Source organism: Pelobates fuscus, chromosome 2, assembly GCF_036172605.1.
Source record: "Pelobates fuscus isolate aPelFus1 chromosome 2, aPelFus1.pri, whole genome shotgun sequence".
NCBI lineage: Eukaryota > Metazoa > Chordata > Amphibia > Anura > Pelobatidae > Pelobates > Pelobates fuscus.
The window spans coordinates 15,708,572-15,727,718 of record NC_086318.1 but is presented as its reverse complement, the minus strand read 5'-3'; the positions used below and the strand labels follow the sequence as shown (position 1 = coordinate 15,727,718).

General features: G+C 47.0%; 2 protein-coding genes across 2 annotated transcripts in view; both read left to right on the top strand.

Annotated features, from left to right (window-relative positions):
• CCDC25 (coiled-coil domain containing 25) overlaps positions 1 to 4,557 on the top strand; it is a 37,490-nt gene extending 32,933 nt beyond the window's left edge. The window contains exons 9-10 of the mRNA XM_063441970.1: positions 2,832 to 2,877; positions 3,913 to 4,557. Of these exons, the coding sequence (XP_063298040.1) occupies positions 2,832 to 2,877; positions 3,913 to 3,942 (76 nt within the window). The 3' untranslated portion in view covers positions 3,943 to 4,557. The remainder of the gene's footprint in view (positions 1 to 2,831; positions 2,878 to 3,912) is intronic.
• CLU (clusterin) overlaps positions 1 to 19,147 on the top strand; it is a 577,758-nt gene that overhangs the window by 224,913 nt on the left and 333,698 nt on the right. The window lies entirely within an intron of this gene.

The window sequence follows — 19,147 nt, the reverse complement described above, 5'->3', positions numbered from 1 at the left end:
CTAAAATTATAGATCAGGGTGGTGCCGTAGACATTGCTTACCTAGATTTCAGTAAGGCTTTTGACATTGTTGCACATAGGTTTATCAATAAACTGCAATCTTTAAGTTTGGATTCCAATATTGTTGAATGGGTAAGGCAGTGGCTGAGTGACAGGCAACAGAGGGTTGTAGTCAATGGAGTATATTCGAAGCATGGTCTTGTCACCAGTGGGGTACCTCAGGGATCTGTACTTGGACCCATTCTCTTTAATGTTTTTATTAGTGATATTGCAGAAGGTCTTGATGGTAAGGTGTGTCTTTTTGCTGATGATACTAAGATATGTTACCACGTTGATGTTCCAGGAGGGATAAGCCAAATGGCTAATGATTTAGGTAAACTAGAAAAATGGTCAGAGTTGTTGCAGCTGACATTTAATGTGGATAAGTGCAAGATAATGCATCTTGGACGTAAAAACCCAAGGGCAGAGTACAGAATATTTGATAGTCCTAACCTCAACATCTGAGGAAAGGGATTTAGGGGTGATTATTTCTGATGACTTGAAGGTAGGCAGGCAATGTAATAGAGCAGCAGGACATGCTAGCAGAATGCTCGGTTGTATAGGGAGAGGTATTAGCAGTAGAAAGAGGGAAGTGCTCATGCCATTGTACAGAACACTGGTGAGACCTCACTTGGAGTACTGTACACAGTACTGGAGACCGTATCTTCAGAAGGATATTGATACCTTAGAGAGAGTTCAGAGAAGGGCTACTAAACTAGTTCATGGATTGCAGGATAAAACTTACCAGGAAAGGTTAAAGGATCTTAACATGTATAGCTTGGAGGAAAGACGAGACAGGGGGGATATGATAGAAACATTTAAATACATAAAGAGAATCAACACAGTAAAGGAGGAGACTATATTTAAAAGAAGAAAAACTACCACAACCAGAGGACATAGTCTTAAATTAGAGGGACAAAGGTTTAAAAATAATATCAGGAAGTATTACTTTACTGAGAGGGTAGTGGATGCATGGAATAGCCTTCAAGCTGACGTGGTTGAGGTAACACAGTAAAGGAGTTTAAAGGGACACTCCCACTACTCTTAATCCTGCAACTGTAATTATTGCAGTTTTTTTATAAACTGCAATAATTACCTTGCAAGGTTAACTCCACCTCTTGTGGCTGTCTACTAGACAGCCACTAGAGGGCACTTCCTGGATCATAGCACAGATTATCTGTGCTAGAGCGTCGCTGGACATCCTCATGCTGTGTGAGGACCTCCAGCGTCGCTCATTTCCCCACAGGAAAGCATTTTCAATGCACTTTCAATGCTTTTTTTATGGGGAGCGCTAATGCGCATGCGCGGCATTACCACGCAGGCACATTAAGTCTCCCTGGCCGGTGGGCGGGATCAGTCTCGCCCACCGGCCGACGCAATCACTGGGAGGAGCGGCGGCGGAGGAAGAATCAGCGACGTGGGACATCGTCACTGCCTCTGGTAAGTTACTGAAGGGATTTTCATCCCTTCAGCAACCGGGGATTGGGGGGTGGGAGGGAGAGGGGATCTGCAGTGCCAGGAAAACGGATTGTATTCCTGGCACTGGAGTTTCATTTCAGCATGCGTGGGATAGGCATAAGGCTATCCTAACTATAAGATAAGGCCAGGGACTAATGAGAGTATTTAGAAAATTGGGCAGACTAGATGGGCCGAATGGTTCTTATCTGCCGTCACATTCTATTACACACAGATGGCTTTCCTGATCAATGTATGAGCAGTTGTATTGGATATCGATCTTTATCTTTTAGATCTTGACTTGATTTCAACAGTTCCACTTAAATCCACTTTCTTAAGGGTAGTTCAGACAGTGTAAACTGTAAGTGGGACGTGTTTGGTTTTGTTTTCATCTTTCCCTTGCTTTGTATCAGTCATATATGTTTCCTTTCTGACCTCACTAAGTGAAACACCTTGACATAGAATTTATTAAACAAACTGTTTAATTTTATTTATTAGATGTGAGACTTTTCATTTATCTTTCTAAATAAAAATTACTGTAAAACTTACCTTCCAGGGCCAGGTCAGTCTCCCGAGAGCACCTGCTCTACCTCCAGTGAAACCAACAGTTGTTGACTTTTCTCCAGTGGAGATCTGTAGCACTCTTCATGCTATGCCAATCAGAAGCTTGAATCCAGTGCTTCTCTGAGTGAAGCATTAAAGCCGCCCTGTCACTGAGATTCCAACCCAGTCGAGATATCTTGTGATAAAGTAGGGACTGCATTGTCTCGACTTTTTTCTAACGCCTGGTAAAAGGAGGAGTTACCTTTTGTCAAGCTTGTCTTTTCTCACAACCGTCTGCTCCTGGCAGCTGACGATGCTGCCACACTCGCATGGGACAAGTTGAAATCATTCAAACGGGGACTGGTCCGCTTTAACAATATTCAACAGTGTCCTGCTCTGTGTGTTGACATGAATGTAAAGGCCTTCAATAGGTGCCAATAGGGCTGTCCGTGTGAAAGTCACTGGAAACGTGGTCTATTGACAAATTTCTCAAAAGTTGCAAAGTTTGCATTCATCAGATAAAATGGAAAGCATCTGTATTGAGTTGTAGTGGTTTTGGTGCTTAGTGTCCTTTTTAAGCTCTTGAACTGTCACAACTAGAGTATGATCAAGAAATGTTATTCTGTCTGGGATGCACACACATTTGCATAAAACTGTATTTGGCAATTTCACATGTCATTTCAATAATGAAGAACATTTTTGCTTACATTATGACAGTTCAGTATTCATTCTTGTGTTACTTTGATGCATAAAAACTATATCTTTCTTAAGGTTTATTTCCTCTTTAATTTCCAGACATTATACGTCATTGATGAAGGCTGAAAACATGTCTTCCAATCAGGTACGTACGACTCGTGAATTCAGGCAGCCCCAACATGACCCTTGTGTTCTGTGTTCATATAACTGGAGTCTAGTGGATTTATAACTAGATCAAAGTTCTGAAACTGTACAAAAAATAGTGCACAGAGTATAACTCCCACCAATCTCTGACATACTGGGCGTGTAGTCATGTAGGATGTAGAGCAAAGGAAGCCATAAAATCCTGTAATCTAACAAAGCTTATTAAGGGAAGCGAGTGATGTCTCCATTATTTCCTCATTGTACACCTTTCACTGCTATATTGGGTATCTGGTTAGTACCGCTGGATTTAGTGATGGGAATTTATCTTCCTGGCTGTCGAGAGAGATCACAAAGGGGATATGTTGTCAATGCATGCCACAAATGTAGACCCACTTTCTGGGATATCCTTGGACTCCCACATGGTTTCCAGACTCTGCACGCAGGGAGGATGTGATGTATTATAACTTCTCCCCAGTGTTTTCTATGCCAGACTCTGGCTCATGGCATGCAGACTTAGCCTATTCCCTACTAACAGCAACAACAGAAAGCTGCATTGCCTGATCCTCTCTCCCTCCTCACCATTCCCCAAGGTGACCTGCAGAGGGCGTTCTGGGCGTGTGAGACAAATTAAAACAGGTTTTGCTTATAAACCTTTACTTTTGATGTAAGCTTATAATAATAATAATAATAAATAATATAATCTCCTGCTCACTCCCTACTTCAAAGGTCACAAAATATTATTTTTTCAAAAACACTTGACTTACAACAATAATAATGGGATTTAGTGTCAGTCTATACATATATAATAATTCTCGTCATTTTGTTTGTGAGCAGGCTTGACTGCAAGTCAGCAACATCTTGTGTCAATCGTGAGCAAGACCTGCTCCAGTGCTGATAACAGATAACATTTTGCTATATGTTCGTAAATCATAGTTAAAATGGTTGTGTGATAAATGGTGCATTATCTCTGCTTGCTGCAGATTAACCTGTACATTATTTAACGATAACTGCTGGATTTTTATTTCTCTTTCTGCAGGATGGCAATGATTCCGATGATTTTATGTAACAGACTGAGATCTCTTGTAATCCCTGAACTATTTTTTTTTTTTTCTTGGAGTTTGCTTCTCAATGCCAAACTTAGAAAATAAATACATCGTTAAACCCTCCATGCAGCTCTTGCTGCTACCTCCTCACATCCAACTCCACGCGGAAACAAGCATGCAGTGTATTCAAGGAGGGCTGAAGAAGACCCTACATGTGGCAGATATCTCTATGGAGAATCTGGAGACGTCTTTAGAAGGAAAGAACAAACCCTATATTGGTGGTTGCATTCTCAGTTGCAGACTGCACGCATGTACCCAGACTGACTTCATACGTCCATCCTTCCAGGATCATCATACCAATATCTTCTTCTTGGGAACAAAGTTCAAGTTAAAAACAAACACTTTGCTTAAAACTTGGCAAATATGTTGCTGAAAGTAATACCTAACCGTTGCCAGATCTTCTCGAACATTTTAAACTTTTTTTTATTTTTTTGCTCCTTGAATTTTTCAATATTAAAAATGCACATCTATTTTTTACGTCCTGCTAATTTCTCCCCCTGTGCATTTCTTCGATCCGCTCAGACTATCATGGAATGATAAAACAAGCAGGCTGGCAAATAAAAGGATTGCTATATAAATCTCTGCTCGTATTTTTTTTTTAAAGCATGGCAGGAGAAGAATAGGTTTTGATGGAGGCAGGGCATGGCTGAATAAAATCAACCTTGTATTTATCACTAATGTTAAAAAAAGTCATATTGGAATCTAGTTACTAATAAGGGGTTTGTACATTGTAACTGGTTCTTTGGTGAATTTGTTCTCCATTCCAACGAGTAGATATACCTTATAATGAGAAGATAAATATATATCCAGGCATCAAATCTGGTGAGCTCACCTCTCTTCCTCCCATGACCTCATGGCTTCCTCTGGCGATGGACCCAATACGGCTCATAATTGCATTCATCTCAATGAGCTTGCATTGTGTCTCTTGAATTTTACTCAGCCAGTGCATCAGAGCTTCTGATGGCTCTCTCCCAGTGGATTTAACTTTGCAATGTAAGTATTGCAGCTACTAAAATAACTATAATGTTTTACATGATGCGGTTAAAGGTACAGGATAACATCATTGAGATGAAGAGGTCTGAGTGGCTTCAGTGATCATTTGAAGACTTGTCAAATTTCATAATAATCCCATTCTGACAATCAAAGCCAGGGGAAACATTGCTAGGGAAGGGAGGTATATATAAATTGTTTCATTTCTCTTCTCTGTGTGCGTTCTTTGTGTTGACCGATACGTGTATAGGACAAAACTTATAGCCATGATTGGCAGGGAGCTAAGATGGAGGGGGGCAGTGGCAGGATACAGATGTGCCGATTTCTAAATTTAACTTTACTTTCCACACATCACAAGTACATGTTTGTCAACAATAAGAATACATAAACACAATATTAAATATCACAGGAAGTGACTGTTATCCTTTAATTCACAGCAAATGTCAAGATCGGGCTATTTACAAAATAAAGAGAGCCCAGTGTTTCACAAACCAGTCCTCAAGGCCAACTGACAGTCCTGGTTTTGCCAGTATCTCCAATGGAATAATACAGGGAAATACAGAAACCCTGGATTGCTGGTTGGCCATGAGGACTGTTTTGGGGACCACTGAGATAGACAAGGGTTGATTATTGCAAATTACAGTATTAATGTAGCACATTTTCAACGGGGAAAAATATATCTGCAATGAAGCACCTTAAATTAAAAAGCACACCGTGCAATGCTGTATAGTTCATTCAGAACACTTTAAAAAGTCCCTAGGTACCATTACCACTTAACGTTCAGAGTCTCCTGGTACTGTCTCACTGTTAAATCTTAGCTTTATTTTTATCCTGCTGAAAGAGGCCACTGACAACCGGGAACACCAATGCCCTATTTCTCCTGAGCAAAAAGATATGTAATGATTATTGGAGCACTTAATATGAAAGGCAAATTATGGTTAACAGACATATAGCTCAAAGTCGGGTTTGTTTTGGCTCAGAACTTGGATAATTCCCTCCGTCCTTAAGGTGTTAATGTGGCTCATCAGTTTATAAAAAAGGATACTGTGACAAATGCCACTTTCCACAGATGTTTGCCACGGACTCCTGGAGGAGTGTGGTAACTGGCCTCCTGCCCACTGACTATGGGCCAGGTCAGCAACTGTTAAGACCTATATTTTATTCCCCCTGGTTCAGCACTTTCCATTCATGTGCATTGAACCGAACGCTAACTCCCTGGTGGCCGTTCACATGGACCAAAACCGCGAATAGACTTCAGGGGGACTTGGCCACGAATGCCCTGGAACTATTTTCGGCATGAAGACTTTGCAGTTCCCAGTCGGTCCCCAGCGGCACTTATCCGCGATTCTATGGAACTATTTTCGACATGGGACCATGCATGTGGTTGGTCAAATTATGACTTCCAGGAAATTCCTGAACCTCTAAACTGATATGGGTGATTTTTGGATACGTTGGTCACCCAGATCGCGGCTATCAGGAGATGTAACTTTTGTGGGTTTTTATGTTTAAAAAGGTATTTTTGGGGTTTTGTAAAAATGTATGTTTTCTGTGCCTGGAGAGTTTAATACAGTGCTGACTCAATTATCTCCCAGGCGGGGGAGGGGGGGGGAGGAGGATTGACCTAGTTTGTATGGAAGTGTCCTGGACCTGAGAGCCAATGTAATCGTGTGTATGTTTTTACTGTAGTCTATGTAATGGATCACCTGGCATTCTGACTGGGTACCTCCGTTGAAGTATGCTCTTAGCGTTACAGAGGGCTCCAAGCGCTCCGCAGACACCACAACCACCGTAGACCCCACTAACTGCCGCAGCTTGGGGTCTCGCTGTCTCCTACCCACCCTGGACCTATGACAAGGCTCCAGGTTCCAGTGGGTGAACCTCTCCTCCAAGAGAGTGAAGCAGGAACAAGCTCTTAAAAGAGCTTAGTAGTGATTAGCTAAGGGAGTATGCAGAGCATAGCAATCCCTTGTAGTGATATAGCAATTCCCCAAATAAGAGACAGGACTCTAGATTGAGGGTGAAGAAGAACTGTTTACTTGGCACCAAAGGGCCTTCCTTTATGCAGGTTTAACACATACAGGACCGCCCACAGGATTTTACAGAATAACCAATAAACACGTAGTATTCAGTACAAACACATCTCCTCCCCTTAGCCTGAGAGGTAACACAATAAGCCGTACAGTTTAAAACATACTTTTTACCCAACTTTCATAACTCTAAAACTATACATCAAATATTAATAAAAGTCGCATATTATTAATCTGCATATTTCAAATACAAGGCAGACCCCCCTAGGTGGGTCCTAACTCTAACCATTCACCTTGGTTCCTTGAGCCTCTGGCAAAAATCTCTACTGAGACAGAAAGGGGTATTTTTTATATACACCCCTATACATTATTAACCCTTAATAGGGAACACATGGGATGGGCAGCTGCATTGTAACAAGGCTGAGTGATACAAAAAATGGATACAAATGCAGAAAGAAAAGTCCTGCGCTCACTCCCATCACTGGGCGTCTGCAATGACTACAGTACACATCAGCCCCAATATATAGTAAAAACCAAAGAAAAACAAGTTACATGCGCTTTCTCCTTAATCCCTATGTATTTTGAAACAAATGGAGGTTTTTTAGTTACCTCCAATGGCCATGAGAGGATGAGCCCACCTGCCAACGTCAAGGCAGACCCCCGTAGGTGGGTCCTAACTCTAACCATTCACCTTGCTTCCTTGAGCCTCTGGCAAAAATCTCTAATGAGACAGAAAGGGGTATTTTTTATATACACCCCTATACATTATTAACCCTTAATAGGGAACACATGGAATGGGCGGCTAGAGTTAGGACCCACCTAAGGATACATAGGGATTAAGGAGAGAGCAAAGGTAACTTGTTTTTCTTTGGTTTTTACTATATATTGGGGCTGATTTGTACTGTAGTCGTTGCAGCCGCCCAGTGATGGGAGTGAGCGCAGGACTTTTCTTTCTGCATTTGTATCCATTTTTTGTATTACTCAGCCTTGTTACAATGCAGCAGCCCATCCCATGTGTTCCCTATGCGGAGTCAAATGCCAGAGCTGAAAAGGCTTGCGCCGTGCATCTGCACAGCAACAGCCTTTCAGCCAATCAGGTAATCAGGAGAGCCGTGCTGAGCGCGGGAATCCTGATTACCTCAGATTTTTAAAATGGCATCATTGATGGAGGACTCTATTTCTGTGTCTGCCACATATTTAGTGGATGCCTCTCTTAAAGGCAGCACCCTTCAATGTTAGAAAGCTCCATAAGAGAGCTTTCCTTGCCAGGGATCTATCCTCTTCATCTTCTGAGGAGGATTTGGTCCCAGTTTTAAGTAAAAAGCATAAAGGAAGGCGGCTGGTCTCTTCCGCCAGTTCCTCGTCTGAGGAAAACTTCTCTGCTCCTCCTTCCCCTCATACTCGTTTGAGTAAGCGTAAAATTAAGGGGACGGGACCCCAAAAAAGGAATATCGTGTTTCCCTCGTTTGAGCACCAGAAACACCTTCCATAGAAAAAGGACAAATCTCGTTGGAGGTTAGATAGTCCCTCTCCTTCCTCTTCTAGAGCGTTCGCTCACTCTTCCTCCCAAAGCTGTCCCAGTTCCAGATACGGCTCTCCAGAAATAGACTGGGAATCCGAGGAAGTGGTTCGTTCAGCAGCTTCCACTGAGCGAGGGAAGCTAAGCAATGTTCAGATGGTCAGAGTAAGTCTCCTAGGAAAGACTCTCCCATCAAAATTATTTCACTCCAGATGATCTATGGAGCACGATTCTGAGGTTAGAGATTTTGCTAAACTAGCCTTCAGATCCCCCTTGGTTAAGGAGGATGACCTTCTCCTCAGGAACCACATTGATATCCCGTACATTCAGGGATTTAATGGCCCCAGAGGTAGATCCTGCTCTGTTATCCATCACAGGGAGCAGCGGATCCTCTGATCCCACAGACCAGACTTTTCGCAATATACAGTTCAAAATTGCTGATGCTGTGGGCCCACTATTACTGATGCTGGATAAGGCAGAAAAGGAAGGCAATGCTCAGAAACCTTCCGCTTTATCTCTGTTGGCATCTAAGATGGCCCTTTTAAAAGTGTCTGGCAGGGCAGTGCTAATTATTGGCCAATCCTTTAATTACATATCAAACATCAGCAGATCCTGCTGGCTCCATGCAGCAGGTTTGTCCGACCTAGCCCCCAAATCGCATGAGTTCCCAAATTTGGAGGATTCTTACCTATTCGGTCCCTCGTTCATTCAGGAGGTTAAAGGCCGTTACAAGGCAAGGAGATCCTTTTCAGAACTCAAGAAGTCCGTCCCTGGCTACAAAAAGCCCTTTCGGACAGAGGGTCGCCCTCATAGGGCCGCAGGAGCGTCCCGAGAAGCCTCTCACCAGGCCCAGTACCGCCACTACAGTGGAAGACACAAGCTCCCCAGGCGGTGGCAGTGGAGCGCATTCCAGAGGTGGTTCAGCTTTCAAAAGAAAACCCATGGATTCAAGTAAGTGTGCCTCCATATGCCACTAAATTGGAAGGATATTTCCTCAGACAAATGGGTTCAGTCCAGAAATTTGCAACCCACAGAGAGGTGAACCCAGTGCTAGATGCCTCCATTTCCTTAGCTTTAAGTCAAGGGAAAATAGAGTTGGCAGACATGTCTATTACAGGATGGGTCAGCTCATTGTTCCCAATCCCAAAGTCAGACGGTTCCTGGAGACCGGTTCTAAACGTGAGGTCTCTGAACGCTTTCATCAAAAGGAAAAGGTTCAGGATGGAGGGTTTATCAGATCTTCCAGGCTTAGTACAGAAAGCCTTTTTCTGCATAAAGTTAGAACTAAAATATGCCTTCCATTCAGTCCCCATAGCCAAGAAACATAGGCATTTTCTCAGGTTTCAGTGGAAAGGAAAAGTGTGGCAGTGGACCGTTATGGTGTTTGGCCTATCCAACGCACCATACACATTCTCCAGAATTATGAAATCAGTGATAGCTCATGTCAGACTAAAATGTTTCATGTGTCAATACTATCTAGATGACATCCTGCTCATGCACCCAGATGGGGAAGCCCTTGCTTCTCAAAGGGATTACCTTGCTTCCCTTTTTGTAGTAAATTTACAGAAATCAGTCCTAATTCCCACTCAAAGCATCCTCTTTCTGGGTTTCAAACTGAACACCAGGACTATGTCTCTAGGAATCCCTCAAGACAAATGGGACAAATTACTGGTACATCTGAACTCATCTCTCAAGCACCAGAGTTGGTCCTTGAGAGACCTAGCAAAGATTATCGGGAAATTAATAGCTTTAACACCAGCATACAACAATTCCCCCTTACTTTGCAGAAGAAGTCAGCTGTTTTTAGGGAACCGACTAAGACAGGGCGGCCATTGGGAATCAAAATTTGTTCTCCCTAAGAAGGTCAGAGAAGAATTGAAGTCCATTCTGGAGTTAGAAATTCCACTTCCTCGTCCCCTGTTAGAGCAGCCTGTGGCAGTCATTCTGATGTCAGATGCCTCAGGTCACGGTTGGGATGCGTTTACAGCCCAGAACGCCATAAGAGGAATTTGGTCAGACCAAGAGAGTCACCTCCATATAAACATCTTGGAGTTACGAGCTATAAAATTAGCTCTCCAGGGCCTAGTTCCTCTAAACCAGTCACCGACGTCGGTAAAAGTCCAATCGGACAACAGGACAGGGGTGGCTTATATAAACCACAGAGGGGGCTCTAGATCTTTGGTCTTGGGCCTTAGCAAGCAATGTTCAGGTTTTCGCAGAATATGTTCCGGGAGAGGCGAACGAGCTTGCAGACTCTCTCTCTCGCCAAAGTTTGTCCTTGGCAACGATTCAATTAAAGATTGCTCTTTTCCAACGTATAGAAAGCAATTTTGGCCCGAGACAGGTAGATCTGTTTGCATCCCAAACATCTGCACAAACTCCCAGGTTCGTCTCCCGGACCTGGACAAAGGGAGCTTGGAAAATGGATGCAATGTCTTTCCAATGGACGGATGTCCCAGCCCCTTATGCTTTCCCCCCTCCATCTTTACTGATTAAAGTGCTGGAGAAGATCCGCAGGGACAGGGTGCAGAGCTTAGTTCTCGTTTATCCAGTATGGACCTCCAGACCCTGGTATCCCTTGATCCATCAGTTAGTCAAGGGAACCATTGGGCATGACAGTGGACTGCTTTAAGGAAACCAGCGATCTTCTGCTCAAACTCCCGCAGCTGATGTGGATCGCAGCCCTGGTAGGCTGTTAACAAGTCCCCTTTTATCGGATCATGTCTTGGATATTATTAACTCATCTTTAAGATGTAGAACTAGGGTAAGATATAGAAAGATGATCGAGGAATTCAAAGAATGGGAGGTTTCTTTTCTGTCTAACACACAAGGATCTGATTCCGTTCCATTGGCGTTAGAATTTCTTACCCTTAAGTTCCATTCTGGTTTATCTGTCAGTTCAATCAAGACCTATGGATCTGCTTTAAACTTCCTGATCCCCAACCTTTCTCAGGATGCCCTGTATTTGAGATTACTAAAAGGGTTATCCGTCTGCCGCCCATATACCCCACGCTACACATCTACTTGGGATGTAGATGTCTTATTAAATTTCCTAACGTCTTTGGATAATGCTAACATTGATTTAAGATGGACTGCTATTAAGTTGGCATCTCTGCTGTCCTTGGCCCTGGCAACTGTGCAAACTCTGATATGACACAGTTAAAATGCCGTGCAAAACTAAAAAAAAAATTTTTTTCAATCTTAATTTCCCACACTTTTTTTTTTTTAGATTTTATTCATAATGAATTCTATTTTATAAATGAATAGTTCATGTGAAATGAAAGCCCTGTTTCTCCTGAACAAAATGATGTATAATAAGTATGGATACGGTGAATTACGGTTGGACAGACATATAGCGCAAATTGCAGTTTTTGTTTACATTTTGTTTTGATCACAACGTGTATAACTGACTCAGTCCTTAAGGGGTTAATGAGCTGACTAGAGGCCTCGATTTAATATTTGGTTATTGTTACCACACTGTCAGAAATGATAGAGGTCCACTGACAATTTTTTTTTTTTTTTTTATCGAAGCTTTAAAATCTAACTTATTCTCCGTAATGCAATAACTTTGCTCGTTTGACCAAGTCATGCTTATTATTGTCCCTTTTTTCTCATTAATTCTCCTAAAATAGAATCACGAGGAAGGCTTTGATGTGGAGCGGGTAGATGAGTGAGGATCTGTATTCCATTAATTTCCGAGGATCTACCTTGTGCTACATCAAGGAGAATTCCCCAGCAGGGGATGAAGCTTGATTATATTTGGAAAACAACTTTCTAAGATTAATACAGTGGGGATTATTTTACATCTTTTTCCAAATCATATTCCACTTGCTGGTTTTCTTTCCTATTCCTTTTCATCCTGTGAACCGCAGATCAAACATATCTCTGTTTGTAGGCTAAAGGCCTTCTCTAAACAGTTGCCAAGACTTCGGCCTCAACCGTCCAGATCAGACCTTTCCTGACCTCCTGCTTTACCATAAGAAGGTCGGGAGAGATACACTTATTAAAAAAAGGCTTTACTTTAATAATAAGTCTTTCAGTCTTTGATTATCCCAGCAGTTTGTTTTTGTATTATTGTATTGAATGTAATATCAGTTCCACTCCCCAAAGTGCTATTTCCCCTCTAAGCCTATTATAAAAATTAAAGGCAGCTGCATTTTTATTTTAACAGCATATTAAGTAGCCAGTACCAAAAAATGTCTATAACTGAATGCGTTTTTACAGTAATTTTGGACCATATGAGGACTCGGACCCAAAAAGTCAGCTGAATAAAATCCGTTTCTTGGTGCGGCTGCAGAGCTCCGGCTGAAAGTACAGCAATCCGCATCAATCCGAGGCATCCCGGGCTAACCCTGGGCCACAAGTACCGCCACAGAGCCCAGCAGACCCCACTGATACCGCCGATGCCATTTTTTCAGACGCCCGGCTCCAAAAATAAACGCCGAGGCGGCAAGGCCTACCGGGCGGGAGTGAGGCCTCAGACCACAGCTGGGGATTACTGGCCCTGGAACCTCACAGACTTGGAGGACTGGTACCCCAGCGCACTGAACTCAGGTGAGATGGGGCGCAGGTCCCAAAAACCACCCCAAAGCACCCCGAAACCACAGCGTGACATAGGCCAAATGTTACTGGCCCCAAGCGCAGGGAAGACTCCCCGCGAAGAATCCCCACTGCCCTCAGAAGAGGGAGAACCGCAGGACAGCCCATACCCCAGTCCCCAACATCCCACACAAGCAGAGAGGTCAGAAGCCACTGCACCGGCCTCAAAACAAGACATACAGGCAATGCTGACAGGCCTGCAACAGAACCTGAGACAAATGTGGGAAGCAGATCTGGCAGTCCTAAAGCTAGATGTACACGCAGTGTCCTCACGCACCCAGGCGATTGAGGAGGAGGTCAAGGGACTGAGGGAGAACTATCAAATAATGGGGGAGAAGCTGCACAACCTACAATCCACACAAGCGGCAATGTCCAGACAAGTCAATCTACTAGACGACAGAGGGCGCCGCAAAAACATCAAGATCAGGGGAGTACCTGAGACGGTGCCGCTGGAGGAGCTACCGCACTTTACCAGGCGCCTTGCGGCCGCACTCCTCCCAGCCAAGCACGCTAAAACCTTCCACTTCGATGGGGTTTACAGGATAGCCAAATCCTCACAGGCACCCACCACAGCTCCACGAGACATAATACTAAGATGCCAATCTATGTCTGATAAACTTGGACTAATGGCAGCTATGCAAGGCAAAACCCCATTTGAGTTCGAGGAAAGCAAACTATCCTTCTTTCAGTATCTAAGCAGAGCCACACTGATGTGGCGCAAGAGCATGCACCCAATCACCAAACAACTCCAAGCAGCAGGAATAGCCTACAGGTGGTCGACACCAGGGACACTCTGGATCACCACAGACGACAAGCACTACAAAACTACTGACCACACGGAGGGACCAGCGTTGATGGCCGCCCTGGGACTCCTGAACCCTGCACAGGCCCAAACAACGAGGCTTGCACACCGACCAGGGACAACAGGCGCAGATCTACTCATGACACCTGGACCAAGCCGGGGCACTAAAACCTGAACAAACTCTATCTGCATACAGCCTTATAGGCCTTAGTTTAAACAGTTTAAAAGTTTTATGTCACAACTGTTCATAGCTTTACAAACAGTCTGTCATACCCCAACGGTTATTGTAACGGGCAAAAAGGCCCAAGGGAGCTGACAAACACTGCCACGGTGACACCACTTCCCCCCTACCCTCCCTGGGGTTAAAGGGAACTGACAGCAGTGCACACACTTCTAGCCTCTTGCCCCACGGGCACAGTTCAACCCAGACGCAACACAGCGACTTTCAAACAACTAAACCCAACCTTTAATAGTAGTAAACTAGACCAGCGTAACACGCAACCACTACTAGGACTACAAAGCACTCTATGACTCCCAGAATACCGCGCACGCTGAAGTACACTAATGACCACGATCAGATGAGACACGAGACGGGACCTAGACATGATAGGGGGCAACACAAAGTGAATCCGCAACTATCACCACACAAGCCCCAATCACTCACACTGAGGCCACGAGACACATAGCGACAGGGGAACAGAATAGCTATCAGCCCCAATCACTCACACTGAGGTCACGAGACACATAGCGACAGGGGAACAGAATAGCTATCAGACATAGCCGTCACTACCCACCCCTCTCCACCAACGGCCCTGCAGTACTCAGGGTGATCTCTTTAGAAGGGTGCCTTTAACCCTAACAGTTCTACACCTCAATTCACTCGTTATAACATTGAGACCGTATATACTTAGAAAAATGTGTGCCTAGAATCTTGCAAAATGCTTATGATAATGTCTGTCGTATGGAGGCTATTGTGGCCCTGCACATGTACTCTTCATTGCACACGAAAAATAAAGAATGTAAAAAAAAAAAAAAAAAATCCGTTCCTAAAAGGCCACCAATAAATGTTATCAATTTAAAGTAATGTTGTAATCCTGTACTGCAGTGGTTCCCAACCCAGTCCTCAAATACCCCCTAACAGTCCAGGATTTAAGGATTACTCAAAGGTGTTTTTGGGGAAAAGAAAAAACACTTTAGACACAACAGGGTAATCCCTAAATCCTGGACTGGTTGGAGGTACTTGAGGACTGGATTGGGAACCCCTGCTGTACTGCTATTAGTCCTCAAGGACTTGTCTCAGAAGTGCAATTTAACAGGACATTCTTGACACTCTCTGTCACTCTGAGACACATGGTCTGGCCTCGCCTTTGAGCCTTACATCCAGCATGTTACCAAATCCTGAAGCCCATGGAACAGTGAAACAGGGGAGTGGGCCTTGACAAGGCCAGGAAGTAGGCAGGTGGAAAGGTTTGGGATGTTCAGGGCGGGGCTAAATAGGGGAGGAGTCAGGTAGTGTAAATAGGCGGCCATCTTAAGTGAGGAGCCAGTTAATCTGAATTGCACTGACCTGTCACTTGTGGCTGGTCGGCGGAGTTCTTTTTCTTTTTCTCCCTCTGCAGGTAATGGCGTCCCTAGAGGAGATTCTGGACGGAGTTCGGGCGGCGGTTCGTGATCGAGGGCTGGCGTGGCTGCATGAACAGATCGGGGCTGCTGCCACCCACGCGGAGGGACCGGAGAGGAGGTCGGCGCGGAGGACCAGGCCGCCACAGAGGTTGAGCCCGGGAGAGGCCCCAGCGGCCCGGCGGCGGAGGAGCCCTTCAGCGGTCGGCGGTTCGGAGGCCGGACCGAGCACGGCGACGGCGGAGGGAATGCGGCAGGCGCCTTCGGGCGGACCCGCCGGGCAGGCGACTGGGGGCGCAAAACGGAGGCCACGAAGTCAGAAGGCGCCCCGCGTAATGGCGGCCGGCGGGACAGCGGGAAGAGGGACTGCGGCACCTCCAGTGGACCATGCGGCTGCGGATGGGTTCACCCACGCGGCCAGTGGGCAACGGACTGAGCGTCCCGGTGAGTCAACCTCCAGCGGTATCACTGAGGGGCAAGGTGGGAATACTAGTCGGGTTACTACAGCACCAGCGGTCCGCCAGGCAGTGCGGGGAGACCAGGCCAGCAAGGGATCCGAAGGGGCGGCCGGAGGGAGGGCCAGGACTGAGATCAGTAGACTAGGAGTAGAGGACAGCGGAGCGGGTCGGGCGGCTCAGAGGGTCTCTGGAGCTAGGAAAGCGACAGGCGGCCTATCCTTAGGGGCTAGGGCAGAGTCAGACGGGGCGGCCGGTGGGGGGCCAGGCGCAGCGGCTGTGGGAGAGCCTGTGGTGTCAGCACGATACCGGGGAACTAGAGATGGCAGTATAGAGCGGGGGGGCCCATCCGGCTGCCCTCAGGTACGGCCTAATGAAAAGGAAGCGGCCACAAAGGGCCGGGGCGGCCAGCGGCGCAGCAGCAGCGCCAGGTGCAGCAGTGACAGGAGCTGGTCGGGAGGACGGGACAGCAGGGACAGGAGCCATTCACGGCTAGGCCGCAGTGAGTCCAGGTTCAGCGTCAGGGAGAGGAGAAGGAGGTCCAGGTCAGAGGAGGGGAGGCGGAGCAGAAGGCACAGTGGATCGAGATCTTCAGAGAGGAGCTTCAGGGAGCAGCGACGGGGAGAGCTCAGCAAGGGAGGTCGGAAAGAGCAGTGGAGAGGATCCAGGGCAGTCGGAGAAGAGCATAGGGAGGAAGGGCGGGTAGGGAGCTACTCGGGCAGACTACCCAGGATGTCTTCTCCTTACAGGTCGCGGAGTAACTCACCAGCGGTTCCGAGGAGGGACCAGGCGGGCAGGAGTCGGCGTCTACTGGGAGCTCCAGTGTCAGAAATGGCGGATGGAGGGACAGCAACCCCGCGGCCTGCGGCGGCCAGGGGCATCAGCGGTGAGTCTACCTCTACACCACACCCGGGGACATTCATACATTGTTTGAAATCATTTATAGATTCGTGGTCAGAGGATAGGGAGCCACTTAGGTTCGATAGGGTTTGGTCAGCAGGTGAAGGCAGTGGGTCGGGGTTGGTGGGGGTATCCTCAGGAGTGACAGGTGGTACTAGGGAGGAAACGCGTCCCACTGATAAGCCTGACGGATCATCGGTGGGGGACGGGGTACTCGACGTGACGGGGGGGGACATTACGGAGGCAGCACGTCAGAATGTACATGTGTCCTTCGCGGGGCCGTTGGGTTGCCATTTGAAAGGGGAGGTGAAGGAGAAGATTGCGAAAGGGGAATTCGTGGAAATATTTTCCCTTCTTCCCCTGGAGGAATTCTTAGATTTAAAAGAGGAGGACAAAAAAGACGCCAAGAAGGAGGAGGAGGAGAAAAGGCGGAGGTATCGCAAGATACCGAAAACCTTCGGCAACTGGCTGCGAGCCTTTTGCATTTTGGCCAGTGTTATTGGGGAGAAGCGGCCGGAGTGCTGCTCCCAGTTGTTTTGTTACTTGGACGGAATCGGGGACGCATACCGCACCTATGGAGGGTTGGCATGGTGGAGGTATGACGAGCAGTTCCGCCAGCGACTGGCGGCCAACCCTTCCATGCGCTGGGACCAAATGGACCTGCCGCTTTGGATGCGGTTAATGATGGCGCAAAAGAGTGCGCCCTTTCCAGGGACTGCCGGCACCGCTCCCGGGGGAGCGGTGGCGGCAGGTCAAAAGAAAGGTGCCTGCTGGGCCTTCAACGAAGGACAGTGTAAGTGGGGATCCGCTTGTAGATTCCGGCACGAATGCTCAGGGTGCGGCGGGAACCACGGGGTCAACAGGTGCTTCAAGAAAGGTAAGTCGGCCACAGGGGGAAGAGCAGCGGGAGCGGCCGCTCCCGCAGCTCCCGCTGGGGGTGTCACCAGTGAAGGTAGGCGCGATGTTGCCTTGGCTAAGGCAATACGCTGATCAGGCTGTGGCAGAATTCCTTCGGGCGGGATTTGCCGAGGGTTTCAAAATTCCCTTCAAAGCCACGGGGCCGGGGGCACCTTGTGAGAACCTCAGGTCGGTCAGGGAACACCCGGGGGTTGTGCGGGAGAAGTTGGCCAAGGAGGTGCAAGCTGGGAGGATGGCAGGGCCATTTCCGGCTCCGCCCTTGGCGAATTTGAGGTTGTCACCATTGGGGGTGGTTCCCAAGAAGGAAGAGGGAAAGTTTCGTCTGATTCATCATTTATCGCACCCGAAAGGGTCTTCGGTGAATGATGACATCGACGCCGACCTATGCTCGGTCTCCTACACGTCATTCGACAAAGCCGTCGAGCTGGTTAGGAGAGCGGGGCGTGGGGCGCTGATGGCCAAGGTGGACGTGGAGGCGGCTTTTCGGCTGCTGCCCATACACCCGGACTGTCACCACCTGTTGGGGTGTCACTTTGAGGGTGCAATCTTCGTGGACTTGTGTCTGCCTATGGGTTGTTCCATCTCTTGTGCTTACTTCGAGAGGTTTAGTACCTTCTTGGAATGGGTGGTGCGCACGGAATCGGCCGGGGGTGCTGTAGTGCACTACCTGGATGATTTTCTGTGTGTCGGCCCACGGGACTCTGAGCGGTGTGCTCAGGTACTGAAGGTTTTTCAGCGGGTGGCGCATACCTTTGGGGTGCCGTTGGCGGGAGACAAGACGGTGGGCCCCACCACGTGCCTTAGCTTCTTGGGTCTCGAAATTGATTCGGAGCTCGGGGAATGTAGGCTGCCTAGGGATAAGCTGCGGCATCTGCGACAGCTAGTGGACGTGGTCAAGGGGGCAAGGAAGGTGACCTTGCGGGGGCTCCAGTCCATCGTGGGGAGCCTTAATTTTGCGTGCAGGGTGATCCCCATGGGGAGGATATTTTGCCGGAGGTTGGCGCAGGCAACGAGTGGGGTGCGGCGGCCGTCGCACTACATTCGGGTGTCGGCCGAGATGAAGGACGATTTGGGGGTTTGGGAACAGTTTTTGGGCAACTTTAACGGGACAGTGTTCTTTCGGGAACCGACGGTGTCGTCGGCAGCAATGAAGTTGTTTACGGACGCTTCCGGCAGTGTTGGTTTTGGGGCCTACTTGGCAGGTAAGTGGTGCGCGGAGGCGTGGCCGGAACCGTGGAAGGTGAGTCCTCTGATTAAGAACTTGGCGTTCTTGGAGTTGTTTCCCATCGTTGTAGCGGTGGTACTCTGGGGTACGGAGTTGGCTGACAAAAAGGTGGT